This window comes from Colletotrichum costaricense (assembly GCF_030867565.1).
Source record: "Colletotrichum costaricense strain IMI 309622 chromosome Unknown Scaffold_3.1, whole genome shotgun sequence".
NCBI lineage: Eukaryota > Fungi > Ascomycota > Sordariomycetes > Glomerellales > Glomerellaceae > Colletotrichum > Colletotrichum costaricense.
The window spans coordinates 591,753-606,653 of NW_026848232.1; the positions used below are offsets into that span (position 1 = coordinate 591,753).

At 53.6% G+C, this 14,901-nt stretch overlaps 7 protein-coding genes across 7 annotated transcripts; 3 read left to right on the forward strand and 4 right to left on the reverse strand.

Annotated features, from left to right (window-relative positions):
• Positions 1-13: 13 nt before the first annotated feature.
• Positions 14-1,654, reverse strand: CCOS01_03004 (tRNA pseudouridine synthase A; the record flags this gene model as incomplete). Its single annotated transcript, XM_060451190.1, has 1 exon — positions 14-1,654. The coding sequence occupies one exon, from the start codon at positions 1,652-1,654 to the stop codon at positions 14-16; it is 1,641 nt and encodes a 546-aa protein (XP_060317455.1).
• A 722-nt stretch (positions 1,655-2,376) lies between these two features.
• CCOS01_03005 (uncharacterized protein) lies at positions 2,377-3,069 on the forward strand (the record flags this gene model as incomplete). Its single annotated transcript, XM_060451191.1, has 3 exons — positions 2,377-2,444; positions 2,516-2,729; positions 2,788-3,069. 3 exons carry the CDS (start codon positions 2,377-2,379, stop codon positions 3,067-3,069), a joined length of 564 nt encoding a protein of 187 aa, XP_060317456.1.
• A 113-nt stretch (positions 3,070-3,182) lies between these two features.
• On the reverse strand, positions 3,183-3,722 carry CCOS01_03006 (RNA polymerase III subunit C17; the record flags this gene model as incomplete). The annotated part of the gene is made up of 2 exons (XM_060451192.1): positions 3,183-3,494; positions 3,582-3,722. 2 exons carry the CDS (start codon positions 3,720-3,722, stop codon positions 3,183-3,185), a joined length of 453 nt encoding a protein of 150 aa, XP_060317457.1.
• Positions 3,723-5,872: 2,150 nt separating this feature from the next.
• On the forward strand, positions 5,873-7,501 carry CCOS01_03007 (ribose-phosphate diphosphokinase; the record flags this gene model as incomplete). Its single annotated transcript, XM_060451193.1, has 4 exons — positions 5,873-6,568; positions 6,833-7,015; positions 7,069-7,372; positions 7,425-7,501. 4 exons carry the CDS (start codon positions 5,873-5,875, stop codon positions 7,499-7,501), a joined length of 1,260 nt encoding a protein of 419 aa, XP_060317458.1.
• Positions 7,502-8,742: 1,241 nt separating this feature from the next.
• Positions 8,743-9,898, forward strand: CCOS01_03008 (uncharacterized protein; the record flags this gene model as incomplete). Its single annotated transcript, XM_060451194.1, has 4 exons — positions 8,743-8,847; positions 8,920-9,501; positions 9,569-9,732; positions 9,832-9,898. 4 exons carry the CDS (start codon positions 8,743-8,745, stop codon positions 9,896-9,898), a joined length of 918 nt encoding a protein of 305 aa, XP_060317459.1.
• Positions 9,899-10,534: 636 nt separating this feature from the next.
• Positions 10,535-13,107, reverse strand: CCOS01_03009 (uncharacterized protein; the record flags this gene model as incomplete). The annotated part of the gene is made up of 4 exons (XM_060451195.1): positions 10,535-11,065; positions 11,124-11,750; positions 11,811-12,866; positions 12,988-13,107. The coding sequence occupies 4 exons, from the start codon at positions 13,105-13,107 to the stop codon at positions 10,535-10,537; spliced, it is 2,334 nt and encodes a 777-aa protein (XP_060317460.1).
• A 1,340-nt stretch (positions 13,108-14,447) lies between these two features.
• On the reverse strand, positions 14,448-14,883 carry CCOS01_03010 (uncharacterized protein; the record flags this gene model as incomplete). Its single annotated transcript, XM_060451196.1, has 3 exons — positions 14,448-14,538; positions 14,590-14,795; positions 14,845-14,883. 3 exons carry the CDS (start codon positions 14,881-14,883, stop codon positions 14,448-14,450), a joined length of 336 nt encoding a protein of 111 aa, XP_060317461.1.
• Positions 14,884-14,901: the final 18 nt, after the last annotated feature.

The following is a 14,901-nucleotide window of genomic DNA, read 5'->3' on the forward strand; positions in this document are numbered from 1 at the left end:
ATGTAGCCATGACCTACTCATCCCCATCACCCGCCGCAGCAGCCTGCTTGGCATCCTTAATGGCCTTCCTCCAATTCTTCGACTCCCTCATCTCATCCGAGTTCTTGAAGCCCTTACGCTGCGCCCACCGGTCATTAATCTCCGCCGGCGACGGCGTCAACTGCTTCTTCGCAATCGGCACGTACCCGCCCGACAGCTTCCCCTCGTGCCCGCCCTGGAATACCCTCCTCCCTTTCGCTTTCGACTCGGTCCCCTGCACCTGTCTCGAGACGAGGTCCAGCAGGCGGTTCGCGAGCAGCTCGTCCATCTTCTTCTCGCGGTAGTGCGACCACAGGTTCTCGACCACGTCAGCCTCGCCGTATACCCAGCGCAGCGCATTCTCCGCGTCGTTGGATGTCCGGCTTTCGTCGTCGCCTGGGAAGACGCAGTTCCAGAGCACCAGCGGCGTCTCGTGCGCCAGATCGTAATTCGGCTTCCGCGGGGTGTTCTCCACGTCCAGCAACCGCGTCACGAGGTCAGGCGTCTCAAGGCGCTGGCCGATGAGGAAGAGAATCGTAACCATATGCCGGATTTGGTGCCACAAGAACGCCGTCCCGCGGATATTGAACGAATACACCTTCGGAAGCTGACTTCCATCAATAACGCTGGCGCCCAGATACGGCAGCACCGTACCCACGTCTTTCACCTCCTCGACGCCAGCCTCGAACATGCGCCGCTCAAAGTTTGTAATCTGCTTACTCCCGTCCACCTTGCAAAAGTTACGGAAGTCGTGGCTGCCAATGAAATTCTGCGCGGCCTGGTTCATGGCGTCGATGTCGAGGTAACCCTCCTTCATGCCGTCCGGCGTGCCATCAACCGTCGTCGCCGTGGGCGTGAAGGCGGGCTGGGTGAAGAAGTAGCGGTACTGGCGCTCCTCGCACGAGAAGCGGGCGGAGAAGTCTGGCGGCGGGGAGGGGCACCAGGCGATGATGCGGATGTCGTCGGGGAGGAGGCGGTTGAGGACCTTGACGTACTGGATCTCGTCGTTGATCTCGTCCCAGACCCTTTCGGGCTTCTTCTCCTTCTGTTCCTCCTCGACCTTGTCCGTGCCCTCCATCGGAGTGTCGTTCCCTTCCGTCTCAGCGGCTGGTGCAGGATCCTCTTGCTTCTTGGGCACTGGTCTGTTACTCCGCACCCTCAACCCGATAACCTGTCCAAACGCGCTCACGCCGCGATCCGTCCTCCCGCACTTGGAGTACTCGCAGCAGTCAAAGTTGACAACATCCTGATCCTCGGGGAAGATGAGGCAAGACTTTGTCAGGGCGTTCCACAGCTCGCCCTCGATCGTCGGCAGACTCGCCGAGGTGGCGTACTCGAATCCGCCGTACCGCTTGCCCAGGTACGCCAGCTTCAGCGCGATGAAGCGGGTGGAGTACCGTGACGAGTCGATCCGCTTGGCCTCCTTCTTTCTCTTCTTCACCGGCGGGGCCCCGTCTGTTGCTGCTACTACTGCAGCACCGGTGCCGTTCTTGGTGGTGCTGCTGGGGGCACCGGACCCGGCTCCGGAGGCCTTTGATGCCGCATCCCGCTTGTCGAGTTCATGCTCGAGCTGTCTTATGCGGGAGATGAGACGCGCCTGGTCCCATGACTCGTACCGTCCGCTCACATCGGCCATGTTTGCGACGGGAGCGGTGCTGAAGCTCCTAGCCGCGAATATAGAGGATGATCGGTAAGGATGAGTGAGATGCTGGTGAGTAGTAGTGAAACGACGCGGATGGTGGTGGTGTTGATAATGCCCTCCTCGACGGACTAAAACTTGTGAGCAGCCGTGTAATAGACCTCCAGCGTGCCTCGATAGGTTCAGACTCGGGCTTGGCGGACAATGCAGACAGAGACCCCAAAACAATTCATGTAAGGGCTTCATATGCCCTCTATCTCTCCTCTCATGTGAGTTTATGGGAATTTTTGGAGGGGTGGTGGTGGTGGTTCAGACGCGGACCGGCATCATGCGGGTACCTTTGGGCCTGGAAGAGTCACTTTTGGAGGGGCCGGCGCATGCAAGTTGAGTGACAACCAATTTTTATTTCTTTTTATTTCTTAGCATCAACTTTTTTTCGTCGCCCTGTAGAAAACAAAATGTGGCTTGTGCTGTGGCTGTAGCTCGACTCCACACTCTCATCCTCCCCTCATGGAGAAAGCCGAACCATTGCGACGGGACCAGTGGGCGCGAAATGGGCACTGTGTTTCTGGTGCTGGAGTCTTGGCTGAGTCCGCACCAGGCCTGGCCCTGCGCCATTTGTTCCCTAGACATCGCCGTATCTAGACGTCCCATCGGAAGTCGTCCGAAGCAGCCGTTGCGTTCCCTTCAAAAGGCTCAACATCAAAGGTTTTACAATCATGGAAGAGGAATCAGTCAAGATATTATTAGTTGGTGATGAGAAATGTGGAAAGACGTCGTTTCTCTCGTCCGTATGCCCTTTATCGAGACCATGCCATGAGGGTCTCACAATGCTAATGAGATGTGCCCCTGAAATAGGCGACTGAGCGCCGGCGAAGGCACCGGGCCCATCAGATTGCTCAGAGATATTGACCAACCCTTCATTTTCGAGATCAAGTTTTCTGGAAAACCGTACCGTCTAGAGTTTTATGATACAAATAGCCCCGAGAACTGGAAGCTGCTCGAGCCGGACATTGTTATACTGTGTTACGACATAAGCCAGCGGCTGAGTCTCATCAACATGAGGAGACATGTATGTTCTCCTGAATGACTCTCTTCTGTTTCTGTATCCCGTCTGACATCCGATACAGTGGCTTCCAGAGGTCAAAATGTCCTTCCGCAGGCCCGACCGCTTGCCCATCCTCATGCTGGGTCTCAAGAGAGACCTACGATCCGAAGACGACCCCAACGGGATCATCTATCCCCAAGAAGCATACCAGCAGGCGCAGGAGATCCGCATAGACAAGTACATGGAATGCTCCGCGGTGACGGGCGAACTGCTCAAGCTGGCGTTCGAGGAGATTGGTAAAACCGCAATCATGACGCGGAAGGCCGAGGGAGGACAGAGCGAGGGCGGTTGTGTCGCCATGTGAGATTCATTGCCTCGTCAGGGCGACCCTGATACTCCACTCCAGGAGGAAGAGGACACATTGGAGGACTCGGTGCCGTCCAAAGTGAGTTGCGAAGTGTGATGCGGCAAGGCTTTCTAAGCAGCGCCGTTCGCAGCTTCCTCGGCGCCTTCCTCCTCTCCAACCTCCTGGGGGAACGAGCCAAGCACTTCAGCAATGATGTTGACCATCTCCTCCTGCTGGTTCTCATCGAAGCGCTCAGGCATCTCTTCGATGACGGTGTTCAGAGCGGCGACGGATGCTGGGCGGAGGTTCAGGATCATGATGACCTCACCCTTGGCCAAGTCATAGGGCTGAAGCTTACCCAGGAGCTGGGTGATACAGTCTGGATGATATGTAATGGGGTCTTGGCTGAGCGGGTTTGGTGCTGTCCGCAGATACTGGAGGAGCTACATATGTGTCAGCCATGAGTTTATTACACAGAAGCAGATACCCAATTTTCATTGCATGTATAACTTGGATGTGGTCAGACTCACCTCTCTTGCCAGCGGTTCAAGGTTGCCGGGACCGCGGCGTTCTCCACGCTCACGCTTCTTCTGACCAAGCTTGCGCTCATTCAGATGTTGATAGACCTCATAGTTGGTCAAAACTGCCGACTGAGCCTCAAGGATCTTCATCTTGATTGCGTGCTTGGCGCGGGGGACGACTAGGTTGCGATTGTCGGGTAGAGGAGAAGGTGTGATGCAAACCGTTTGATACCAGGTGGCAACGGCGGCAATTGCGTATCGGCCAAAAAGAGTGCGGAAAATGCAAGCTGCGCAGGCGCTTGGTGTTTGCGGAAAATCGACGTGTCGGTGTACAAGGTGAAGAGGCTAGGCCAATGTACCTGTCACTCAAAACGGAACCTCGCAGATGCTCTTTGAGAGGGACAGGAATAGGCTGTTCAAGTAGTACAACCTTGGACAAGCTGACGTTTGATTTGACAAGGGTAAGTGACTGGTGACTCTGCCTGAGGGTCTATCAAGGAAATATCGGGTCGCCTTGAATCCAATTGTGACTTGTGAGAAGTCGGAAGAGTCAGATGAGGTAAAGGTACTGTGTAATCTCGTAAAAAGAATTACACTCGTGACTGTACGGAATCTAGGCGAGCAATGGGAGCCAAGGTACGATGCTGCCGCAAATTCTTCTTGACAACCCAAGTGCCCCGCGGTCGATGGCCGGTACGGTTGGCAACGAGCTGCAGGGAGATAAAAAGGCAAGCAGAAACGCAGGTGCATTGACACGGCCCAAGGCACCAATCACGATGCCCAGTCCCCCACTCTGCCATGTGCTAAATTGTCGTAGAGTACGTACCGGATCTGGAATTGCGCAATGAGAGGGGGAAAGAGCGTTGGTGTTGGCGGCTTCAGATTCGAAGTAGGCGCCTCCGCTGGCCGGTGGCCGCTTCCTCCTGCCTGCGGCCCTGCCACCTGCACCCCTTGTCGTTAATAAAAGCCAGTCGGTTACTCGCGTTATTTCACTCCTTATTACACTACCTTAGAACAACTACCTACGTAGTACAGTACTACACTAATAAGGTAAGGGGAGGTGTGAGATTCCCCAGGTACTCCTTCCCGCCTCACTATCATCGTCAAGGAGCGCTATTTTCTGGATGTACATTCAAGAGGCATATACTCTGTCTGCATTATCCGTACAATCACGAGGCAGCCAGACTTTTTGACAAGGGGATGGATTGCAGAATGTCCACCTCATTCGGCATATCGCAGTCAGAATTAGAACAAGAGTCACTGCTGCATTCCGGGCAGCGTTCCACGAATCCAATGCAATTCAATCCTCCCTGTACGAAGTCAGTCGTTGACACTGTACTTCCGTACCTGGTCGCCTATGTCTTCCGCCGCCGTCACCGCCCTCGCATCGCTTCAGGCATCTCCGTCACCAGTCTACGGCACTCTGCGTGAGGCTCGGCGTGTCTGGGCAGCCTGGCAACGACCGGAAGAATACAGTGCATGGTTAGAACGTCGTCGGGGCGCAAAATCTCTGCGAGACTGCCAGAGATCGGAGTCATGAACATACACACAGGCGCAACAAGGTACCCGTGCTAACCTAAAATGGCCACTTCTACACCCATCCACCCTGTGAGGGAGCCCTGTGCAATCTCTCTTTCTACCCCACCACCACACATTTCCACCTGCCACCCCCAAGTCCACATGGCGGCGACTGCACCCGACCCCGATTCCTGCCAATCCCAAACAAACTTATCCACTCAGAGATTTTCCTTTACAACTTCTCGACAACCCCAGCTTCAGACAGAATTCCCCCCCGCTACCAGCTTTTCCCTCCTCCCTCTCCTCTTGAGCTTGTTCGTCATGCTCCCGTTGTGATCGCATCTCTAGAGGCATTCCCCCTCATCCCCGCTGATTGCTCTCCAGCTCTCGAGCATCTTTACCATACAATTCACTTCTACGCATACCCTCGGCTTCGGCACATTCCAGTCCCTGTGACGTCGCCCTGCACCCCACTAGCAGATTTTTGACGCCTCCAGCAAACCCGACACCGGCTCTCTCGCTCGCGATCCTCCAACCCGCACACGACACCTTCGAACCCTCAAAAAAACCCGGGGTATCTTTCTCCACAATCATCTTCGAATACCCTAGCTGCGAAATACACATTGCAGCCCCGGCCTCGACGCCCTCTTCTCTTCCCCAGGTCCTAGTCATACCCTCGAGCGGTTCTAGGTTCAGCCTCCAATATCGCCGGTTTCGCCCGACCACTATTCTCCTCTTGTTCATTCACCCATTGCTTCTTGAGCAACCAGCAAATCTTCACAATGGTCCGCAATATCATTGTTCTCGGAGGCAACTCCCACCCGGAGCTCCTCAACAGTGTTTGCAACAACCTCGGGCTGAACCCATGCGAGCGCATTCTGTCAAAGTTCTCTGTTGGAGAGAGCCGCTGCGAGATCAAGGACTCTGTGCGCGGCAAGGACGTCTTTATCGTCCAGACTGCATCTGGCAATGTCAATGACAACTTCATGGACTTGTGCATCATGATCTCTGCCTGCAAGACGGGCTCCGCCAAGAGAGTTACGGCTGTCATGCCTCTGTTCCCCTACTCGAGACAACCCGATGTCCCCTACAAGAAGGCCGGCGCACCTCTCTCAAAGCCAGCAGCAGGGACATCTAAGAACTACACCTTTGAGAGTGTGCCTGCGACCCCGGGTCCTGGTATTGCGCGCAGCATGGGCCTCCCCAACGGCATTGATGGCATTGCCTCAAAGCTGGCTAAGAGCAAGCTCAACGAGGAGCGATCTAATGGAATGAACGGCGTCGACCATTCCAAGACCAATGGCAACGGTCGTAGCCACCACGACTCTGTATCCTCCCAGGTCAGCTACACCAACCACGACAACGAGCAACAAAACCGAATCGATGGCTTCCAGTCCAAGCCTGGATACAAGCAGTGGGTTGCCCAAGCTGGCACACTGGTTGCTGACCTCCTGGCTTGCGCTGGTGCGGACCATGTGGTATGTACCCCCGAAAAGAACTCCTGAGAATAGTTCGAGAGAGTGTTCAAAGGGGCCCAAAAGATTCGCGCAGCCAAACTAATAAAACGTAGATTACGTAGGTTTTCTTCCCGATCATCCTTTACGTGGTGCTTTATGTGACACAAAGGCCATTGTTACAACCCTCTCTGGAGCTTCCCAAATGCTCTTTATACCTGCATCGCTTCATTGCTTCTTTCTGAAGCATATGCTAATGATTGCAGGATGGATCTCCACGATCCTCAGTACCAGGGCTTCTTCGATGTGCCGGTCGATAACTTGTACGGCAAGCCCCTCCTCATGAGGTACATCCGCCAGAACATCCCCAACTATAAGGATGCTGTGGTTATCAGTCCCGATGCTGGTGGAGCCAAGCGCGCCACTGCCATCGCTGATGAGCTGGACATGGCTTTCGCCCTGATCCACAAGGTAGGCCATTACTCCCCGTGTGAGGAGACACAGGATTCATGGTTTTTTTACAGGAGCGACGCCCGACCAAGTACACCGAGCAACGCAATGCCAGCATGATGCTGGTGGGTGATGTCAAGGACAAGGTCTGCATTCTCGTTGACGACCTCATCGATACCGGCAACACCATTACGAGAGCTGCCAAGTTGCTCAAGAAGGAGGGTGCCACTCACATCTATGCTCTCTTGACGCACGGCATTCTCAGTGGTGACGCCATTCCGCGTATCAACGCTTCCGCCATCGACAAGATGGTCGTGACCAACACCGTTCCTCAAAAGGACCACATGCGCGCCTGCTCCAAACTCGAGTTTTTGGACGGTGAGTGCTCTCGAATACTACCGTGTCCTGGAGCGAAGCTAAAATTTAGCAGTCTCTCCGGTCTTTGCGGAGGCTATCCGTCGTGTTCACCACGGCGAGTCGATCAGCGTCCTTTTCCAGCACAACTAAAAGCATCATCACGTGGCGTTCGAAAAGAAACATCGGCTTTTTTGCATCGGAGGGTTTATTGGATTCCACCAACTGCTTCTAGGGAATCCCAGCAACCGTTGGTGTTGTTTTACTGGCGTTCAGCACAGGGGGTGGGTTGAGTGTGGCATCTTTTCTTACGCCATGGACATTCTAGACGTTTTCCTCTTTTACCCGGACTTATCAACAACATACCAGCTCGTTTCCCATTGGAAATGATGCAAACCAGTGGCAGCCCCGTTTGGCTAGCCACATTGCTACACAAAAACAAGATACTTAGAACCTCGTTCGTAAGATGGAGGCTCTCTGTACAGCGGAACAGCGGACCCGAAGGGGGAGCTTTGCTATACACACAAACTTTTCATGTCTGATGGATTACACTTGTCCGTTTTACTGTTGGCGACTTTGAACGTTTCTTTCATGATTTTTGGGACTTGTGCGAAACGGGGGCCAGTAAAGTGCTGCGCAATAGTCTTCATCCCGTCCACATAACACAAACATATCCGTAGAAGGTTCAGCCGCTTGATGATCGTCAGCGTGCCCGTAGACAAACCGTGACACATATTTGAGATAGAAAAGAAATCTAGCAATCGAGATGTACAAAACCTCTGTCAGTTTGAAGGCGAATGCCCAGTGCCGTCGTTGCGTTGATGTCTGTTTGTGCTGACGAAGACTTGTCCTTGTAAAATGCTTTTCACATGTCAGATGTACCCATCAGAAAGAGGGTTCGGATCTGTTATCCCCTGGCATACAAATAGTACACCAAATCAGACTCAAGAAAACAAAGAGTGAACCGAATCTAGGCCGATGGAAGTTCCAAAAGAAAAAGCAAGGATGTCGGAACAAACTCCTACAAGCCAAGAAGTCTTCTTCCCCAAAGGTTTCCCGACCCCAAACTCCCCAACTTCCCGCCCTGGCCCCACCGAGCCGCGGTTTCGCGGGGTACATTCATTTGCTTATCTTATCGGGGCGATGGAAGCCAAGCTCTCGCCCCGCCAACCCGCTGAGCTTCCCTCTCCCGGGGAGGGATGCTTAAACCGAACGACATCTTTGCCGTGAGTTTTGAGCCTCGGCAACGGGCAACGACGTCAGGCCAACGAGGACGAGCAGCATTCTTGAACACACAACTCGAGTGACTTTCTCACACCTTCGTCTCGTGCGTTGTAGACAATTCAGGTCTGGGCAACTCTAGTAGCATTAATCACACAACCGGGTCATTCGCAATGGCGACCCTCTCCGGCGCAGAGCGCATCCGCGCAATTACAGATGAGGACGGCATGTTCAAGGCCTTTGACACGTACCCCTGGAAAAGAGACAAGATGTTCACAGTACGTCTCACCTTGGAATCATAGATAATATACAGCCCGTCAATCATCTCGAGCTAACGATACGTGCTCTAGTCCGGCCTCTATGCGATCCTCGGCGATCCAAACACGGAAAACCCGCAAGGCACACCCACCGACCTCGCGATCCACGCCCGGATATTCTACTACGCCCAACGCATCGGCGTGACCATTGACTTTGCAAAGTACAAGGACTGGCTCGCGAAGCACCCTGACCACACGCCCCCCGACGTCCTGCCCGAAGAATACAAGACGAGCAGCGCAACCAGCACACAGGGAACCTCTTCCTCCTCGTCCACAGCTCCCGCAGCCAGCGGCGCAATAGAATCATCAACAGACGACGTCCCAACACTAACTTCCAAACTCGACAATCTCAACACCAACGAGACCACCCCCGCAGACCCAACAACAGATCTATCCGCAACCCCTACAGGCGAAGCAACGCCCTCATGGCAAGCAGCAGCCCCCAAAGCAGACCTCTACGTCGAACGCAAAGCGCAGCCGCAGGAGGGCGCTCCAGGCCAAGGGGGCGACGAGCCAGCGTACCCAATGGGTTTCGCGCAGATGCTGGAGATGATTCAAAAGGGGATTCCCATCCCCGGCATCAGACAGATCCCAGACACCGTCGTTAGGGACGCAGTGAGTATCTCCCCTAGTGTTTCTCCTTCCACTTTTCTTCTTCTCAAGATCGTTACTGAACTTGCAGTCTGTAAAACCATTTGGGAAACGTGCGGTACCCAAGAAGCCGTGGGAGAAGGATGTCGCAACTGCAGAGGCGGTGGAGAAGCCATCCGTAGTCGACTCCGAATTTCCACCGTTAGATGACGCTGTATCACCTGCAGTAGAGGCCGAGTCTGTAAGCAAAGAAGCGTAAGACGATGCATGATCAGAATCATGTAGGATTCAGGAGGCAATACGAATGGCGTTCTGGAGAGGGGATAGGGATACAAGGCTTATGGATTACCACAGAGTCAACAATATCAAGCAAAACATTATAAACCCGACACGGGAAGATCCCATTTACGAGTGCGCATAAGATAATAGAGGGGACCAAATTACTTGTAGAAGGATCATTTATAGGGAGCTACCTAATGCTCAGTTGAGGACTGCCACAGATGCTGTCCAAGCTGGACCAAGGCCGCACTCCAAAGTCTCCGGAATGTAATACATAACTACATACAATCATTGTCTTTGACTTTTGGTCCGATATGCCATGCTTGCCTAGTTGTCCATCCTCGCCATCCTCCGGGTTGTCCAGTTTGAATTTTGATGAGACTAAAGGAGTATCAAAGGGGTATGTGGATGTGTCGATGAACCGCCATGTATAGATGCGAGCATTCTGGCTGGGCTTCGTGATGCAACTCCAACGCCCACTTAGGGTTTCGAGGTCACAGTGACGCACCTCCATATCGCAAAATCCGTAACCATGAAGTGTCCAATGCACTCAGACAAGTGATAACCTGCCGAGCGTAGGATGACAGCTGATTTGTAAATTAATGGCCGAGGAAGATGTTTCGTAAGCACGGACAAATGAGGTGGTGCAACGACTTTGTCAAAGTTGAGGGAAATCGAATGGGGCGACAGGGAATTAGGGGAAACAGGTCCTATAGTGACGCAGAGTGAGAACAGTTGAGAAGTTGATGGCGACAGTATGAAAAGATGGTGACAAAGTCTAGCGGTAGCCGCCGCCGCCACTGTAACGAGGACCAGCACCCATACGGTTCATGGCAGGACCAACTCCGGGGCCGGGACGAGTAGCAACAGCGGGGTTGGTGCAAAGCATGCCCACGCGAGATCCAAACTTGGAGCCTCGAAGAGAGACCATGTGCTTGCGGATGTGGGCGGCGACAACCTCACGGTGCTGCAGACCCGCATGAGTGAGGATGTACTGAATGAGATAATTGCCGTACTGGTCGCTTGCAATGTCAACGAGGGGGATGCGAGGGCGATCAACGCGACCCTCACAGACCCGATCAAGATAGCGGCTGAGGAACTCTCCCCCTCCAATCTTCAGGCACTTCTCGACAACCTTGGAGGCGTACTGATCAGTGCTGTATTCGGCAGCGTAGCGAATGACATGATCGATAGCACGGCTTCTGTCCGCTGGAGCGCCATGCTCACAGATGTGCTGGATGCACCAGTTTCCGAACTGTCCGTGAGCCACAATGTCAATGTTGGCAAGGACTTCCTCAATACAGGGACGCTACAAATCCATAGTTAGACACATATGTAGAAAAGAGGGTCGGAAAATGTCAGCATACCTTATCTTCCTCGAGACAATTCTCGAAGATGTTCTGGACAACCAGACTGCCAGTTTCGCCCAAAGCGACTTCGTGCCACATGCCTCGCAAAGCCTCATTGACGAACTTCATAATCTGGGGCGGGGACTCGGACCATCGAAGCTCAAAGAGCTTCTGCCAGACATGACAGGCGTAACGATGAATAACGGTCTCGGGAATTCTGCGAAGAAGTTCGTGGACCATGATGGCCTTGTAGTCCTCAGGGACGGAGTCGAACGCCTTCTGAACAACATGGCAACCAAAGGGATCCATGGACAGATTGAGAGTATTGCCGCGAATGGCTTCCGCGATCTTAACAACTTGCTCTGGAGTGCCGTGCTCGAAGCAACGCTGTACAAGGAAGTTGCCAAAACGGTTGACCATGAGAGGATACGCTTGGGCAACGATTGCCTCCACGATCTCGTACTTCTGGTCTGGAGTGCCAACCTTGAGCTTCTGCTGCAGGAAGATGGAGGCCTGCTGGTCATTGTTGCAGACAATCTTATCCACAATGTACTTCCAGTTGCAATTGACATTCCGATCCAACAAGCGGCGGTAGTTGAGAGGCTCAGTAGTTGGCAGGTACGTCTGGCCCTCTGTGGCAATGGCCTGTTGGGGATGGAACATTAGCACTTTGCATCAAGGTCCATGTCTGGCATTGTCACGTACCTCGCTCTTCCATCCATCACCAGTGGTGAACTCAGTTGCATGGGGAGACAATGAACTTCCTGGACCCTGCTGGTTGAAGCCTTGATAGCCCATATTGCCCGAAGCGCTACCAGGAGGACCACCCATGGGGTCGAACGGAGCAGGAGAGGGAGTGAAGCCGCCATAGTTATGTCCAAAGTTGGTTCCTCCGTATGGCTGAGGAGACGGCCAGCGGCTGTTGTCGAACCGGTTGTTTCGGCGACTGCTAGGGGGCCGGGGGTACATATCGGGTTCATGGCTCATACGATCATTGCGAAAACCATCCGCCATAGAGTACGGACCAGCGGGATCCATATAGCCCTGGTTGAAGCCGCCACGTCCGCCACCATACCAGTCACCACCAGAGTCGGAAATAGGAGCAGCCGCATCAAAGGAGAGAGGAGCTCTATTGTTGCTCCAATGGCGGGGACGACTGTAGTTGTTGATGAAAGGGGCGCCGATATCCGAGGAGTTGTCGTCGGTAGGCCAGGCGTTCTCAGCTCCGAATGCCCCCGAACGAGCCGCAGGCGGAGCCGGAGCGATGTCTTCTTCTTGCTTGACCGAGCGCGACTGGGCCAGTTCGTGATCAAGGCGAGAGATTTTGTTCTGCGCTCGGGCAAGCTCCATCTTCAGTCGAAGGAGCTCGTCCACGTTGCCGTTAGTCTCCTTTAGAGCGGCACTGGTTGGGCGACTCGTGGGCGCAGTCGTGGGGAACGAGTCCGTGGCAGGAGTGATAGGGACCGAATTCGTCGTCGAAGAAGCCTTGTCGAAGTGACGGGAGTACAAGCTGTTCTCATCAGAGTTCTTCAAAGCCTCGTTCTGTTGATCGAGGGCAGCTTGCTGCTCAGACAGCTTGGCAAGGAGCATATCCATAGGGTTCGTGCCAGCAATCGTGTCCTGATTGGTCTTCTTCTGTCGTCGCTGTGAGCGAAGCGGCAGATTGCGGGAGGAAGAACCAACCTTGAGAACATTCTGATTGGCAAGTTTGGACGTAGCAAGAGTTGCAATGGTTTGCTTCTGCTTGAAGGCAGGGAGACCCTTTGATTTTTGTTAGCCCGGGCCTCTATCTTGTTCGAAGAACTTGTGTTGTACGGCAGTGGCCAAGGGCAGAAAAAATGATAGACCTTCAAGACAGCGGTGAGAAAAGAATTGTACTTACCGAGGCAGCTGACTCGATGGAAGGCTGGATGTTTTCCTCTTCGTGATGAGGCTTCAAAGCCGGAGGAGAGCTTCGCTTGGGGGTCTTGGGTGTGAGACCCGCGGAGGGAGGTGTAGACATCGTGACGTCGGACAATCTCTTCTTAGAGGGTCAATGCTTTGCAGAAGATAGAAACAGAGGTAATGCCGTAAGGTGGCAGACAAGTTGAGAAAGATTATTTGGGAGGGAGACACAAAGAAGAGTGCTGATGAAGATCTTCTCTGCAGTGGAGGGAGAGGTTTGTTTGTGGAGGAATTGTGGAGGGGAAAGGTGAGGAAAGCTTTTTGTGGTGGGAATGGGGAGAGAATGGGGGACGGGAAGGTGAGGTAGGAACGAGGAAGGAGCTCGAGTTGGTGTTGGGAAGGAGGCAGTCCCGGGCAGGACAGGCACCTGTTTGGAAGTAAGGCGTACGAAGGCCCTAATCGAAGCTGCTGCGGGCCAGGACAGAATAATCCGAAAGCGTCAAGATCGTGAAGTTGGTTCCGAGTTGAAGGAGGAATGATGGGCTGCTGCTTGGCCTGGCGAGGGAAGGGTTGTTGTTGAGGGTGTTGAAGTCGGAAGGAGTTCGCGACTCGGCTGAGATTTAGCACGGTCTTACTGATTTGGACGAGGAAGTTCAACTTGTTTATGCAGGTACCGTACAAGTCTTTCTACATGTGAAGACCTGTCGACCCGCTCCATATTCCACCTGAAGGAGGAGGGCCTGACTAGCCGGCCTCTGATTATTCACCACTGCCTACCATAGCGTTGTCTAGCCACCAGATGACATTCAACTTGAAGAGAAAGCATACCGCCCCTGCTGCCTTGCCCGAATCTGTTCATCAGCCCTTTGAAAAGACTCAGCTTTTGCGATGGCACTTCTTTGCTTCTCCAGATATGCCAAGAGCAGTAGGACGAAGATCCACAGATCCAGCGCAGAGATCAGACGGGGTTGTTCCTAGCACTGGAGAAGTGGGAAGTGCTGTGTGTCTTTCCATGTAGCACGCAGTGGCGTTCAGCACCTACCGACCAAGGCAATCATTTAGCGGGGATTCAATAAAACGGGAGTTGTCATTTGAAACATGAAACAAGGCTGTCTCTCGGAGAGACTTATGGTTTTTGACTCTGATATCCTCCATGGTATTTGTACACTGGCTGCCCTCCATGTTGATGGACATCCTCCCCATGACCCGCTGAAGCCGCGATCCCCGGTATTTTCATACCGTGCCTGTGCCTGAGGGTCCCTAGACATCCGCAAACTGTGACAGAGCCACATGGGCTGCCTCGGTCGGCGACTGTACTGCCCAAAGCCTCGCCGCTCTCTATGTGGAGAGTGTCCTGGCGCGCAAGATTCCGGGGGATCGCTTTATGAATGCACATCGTATCGTACAATCGATCTCGTGGTCGACGTCTATCGCTTCTTGGGCTCGGCTGTAGAACGGTCAGCGTAACCATCCAATTGGAGGCAACAAACGAGATGACTTACTCTTCGTCTTCTTCTTTTTCGGCGCGCTCTTTCCTCTGGCCTTCAGTCTGTCTAGGCGTTAGCAATAGCTCCTTCGCCCCCTTCAGCCCATGACATACCCGGCAATGTGTTCCAAGCGGTCCATCTCTTCCAAGTCTAGAGTTGTGACATGAGGACCAAACTCCCTCTGCACATCCTTGACGGTCGCAACCTTGCGTGGGTAGTAGTCGGCGATAGCAGGTCCCTTCAGTCGCTGGCGCAGGATCTTGTTGCCCGTCCTCACTCCCTCCGGGTTAAATACTGTCGCAAATACTTCGCATTGGGCCTTTAGAGGTTAGCAAACAACCAGAAAGGCCAGAGAATCGCGAAATTACCTTCATGAGGTCCAACAACCTCGCACGTGGGACACTCATCTTTGCAGGTCTTGATAG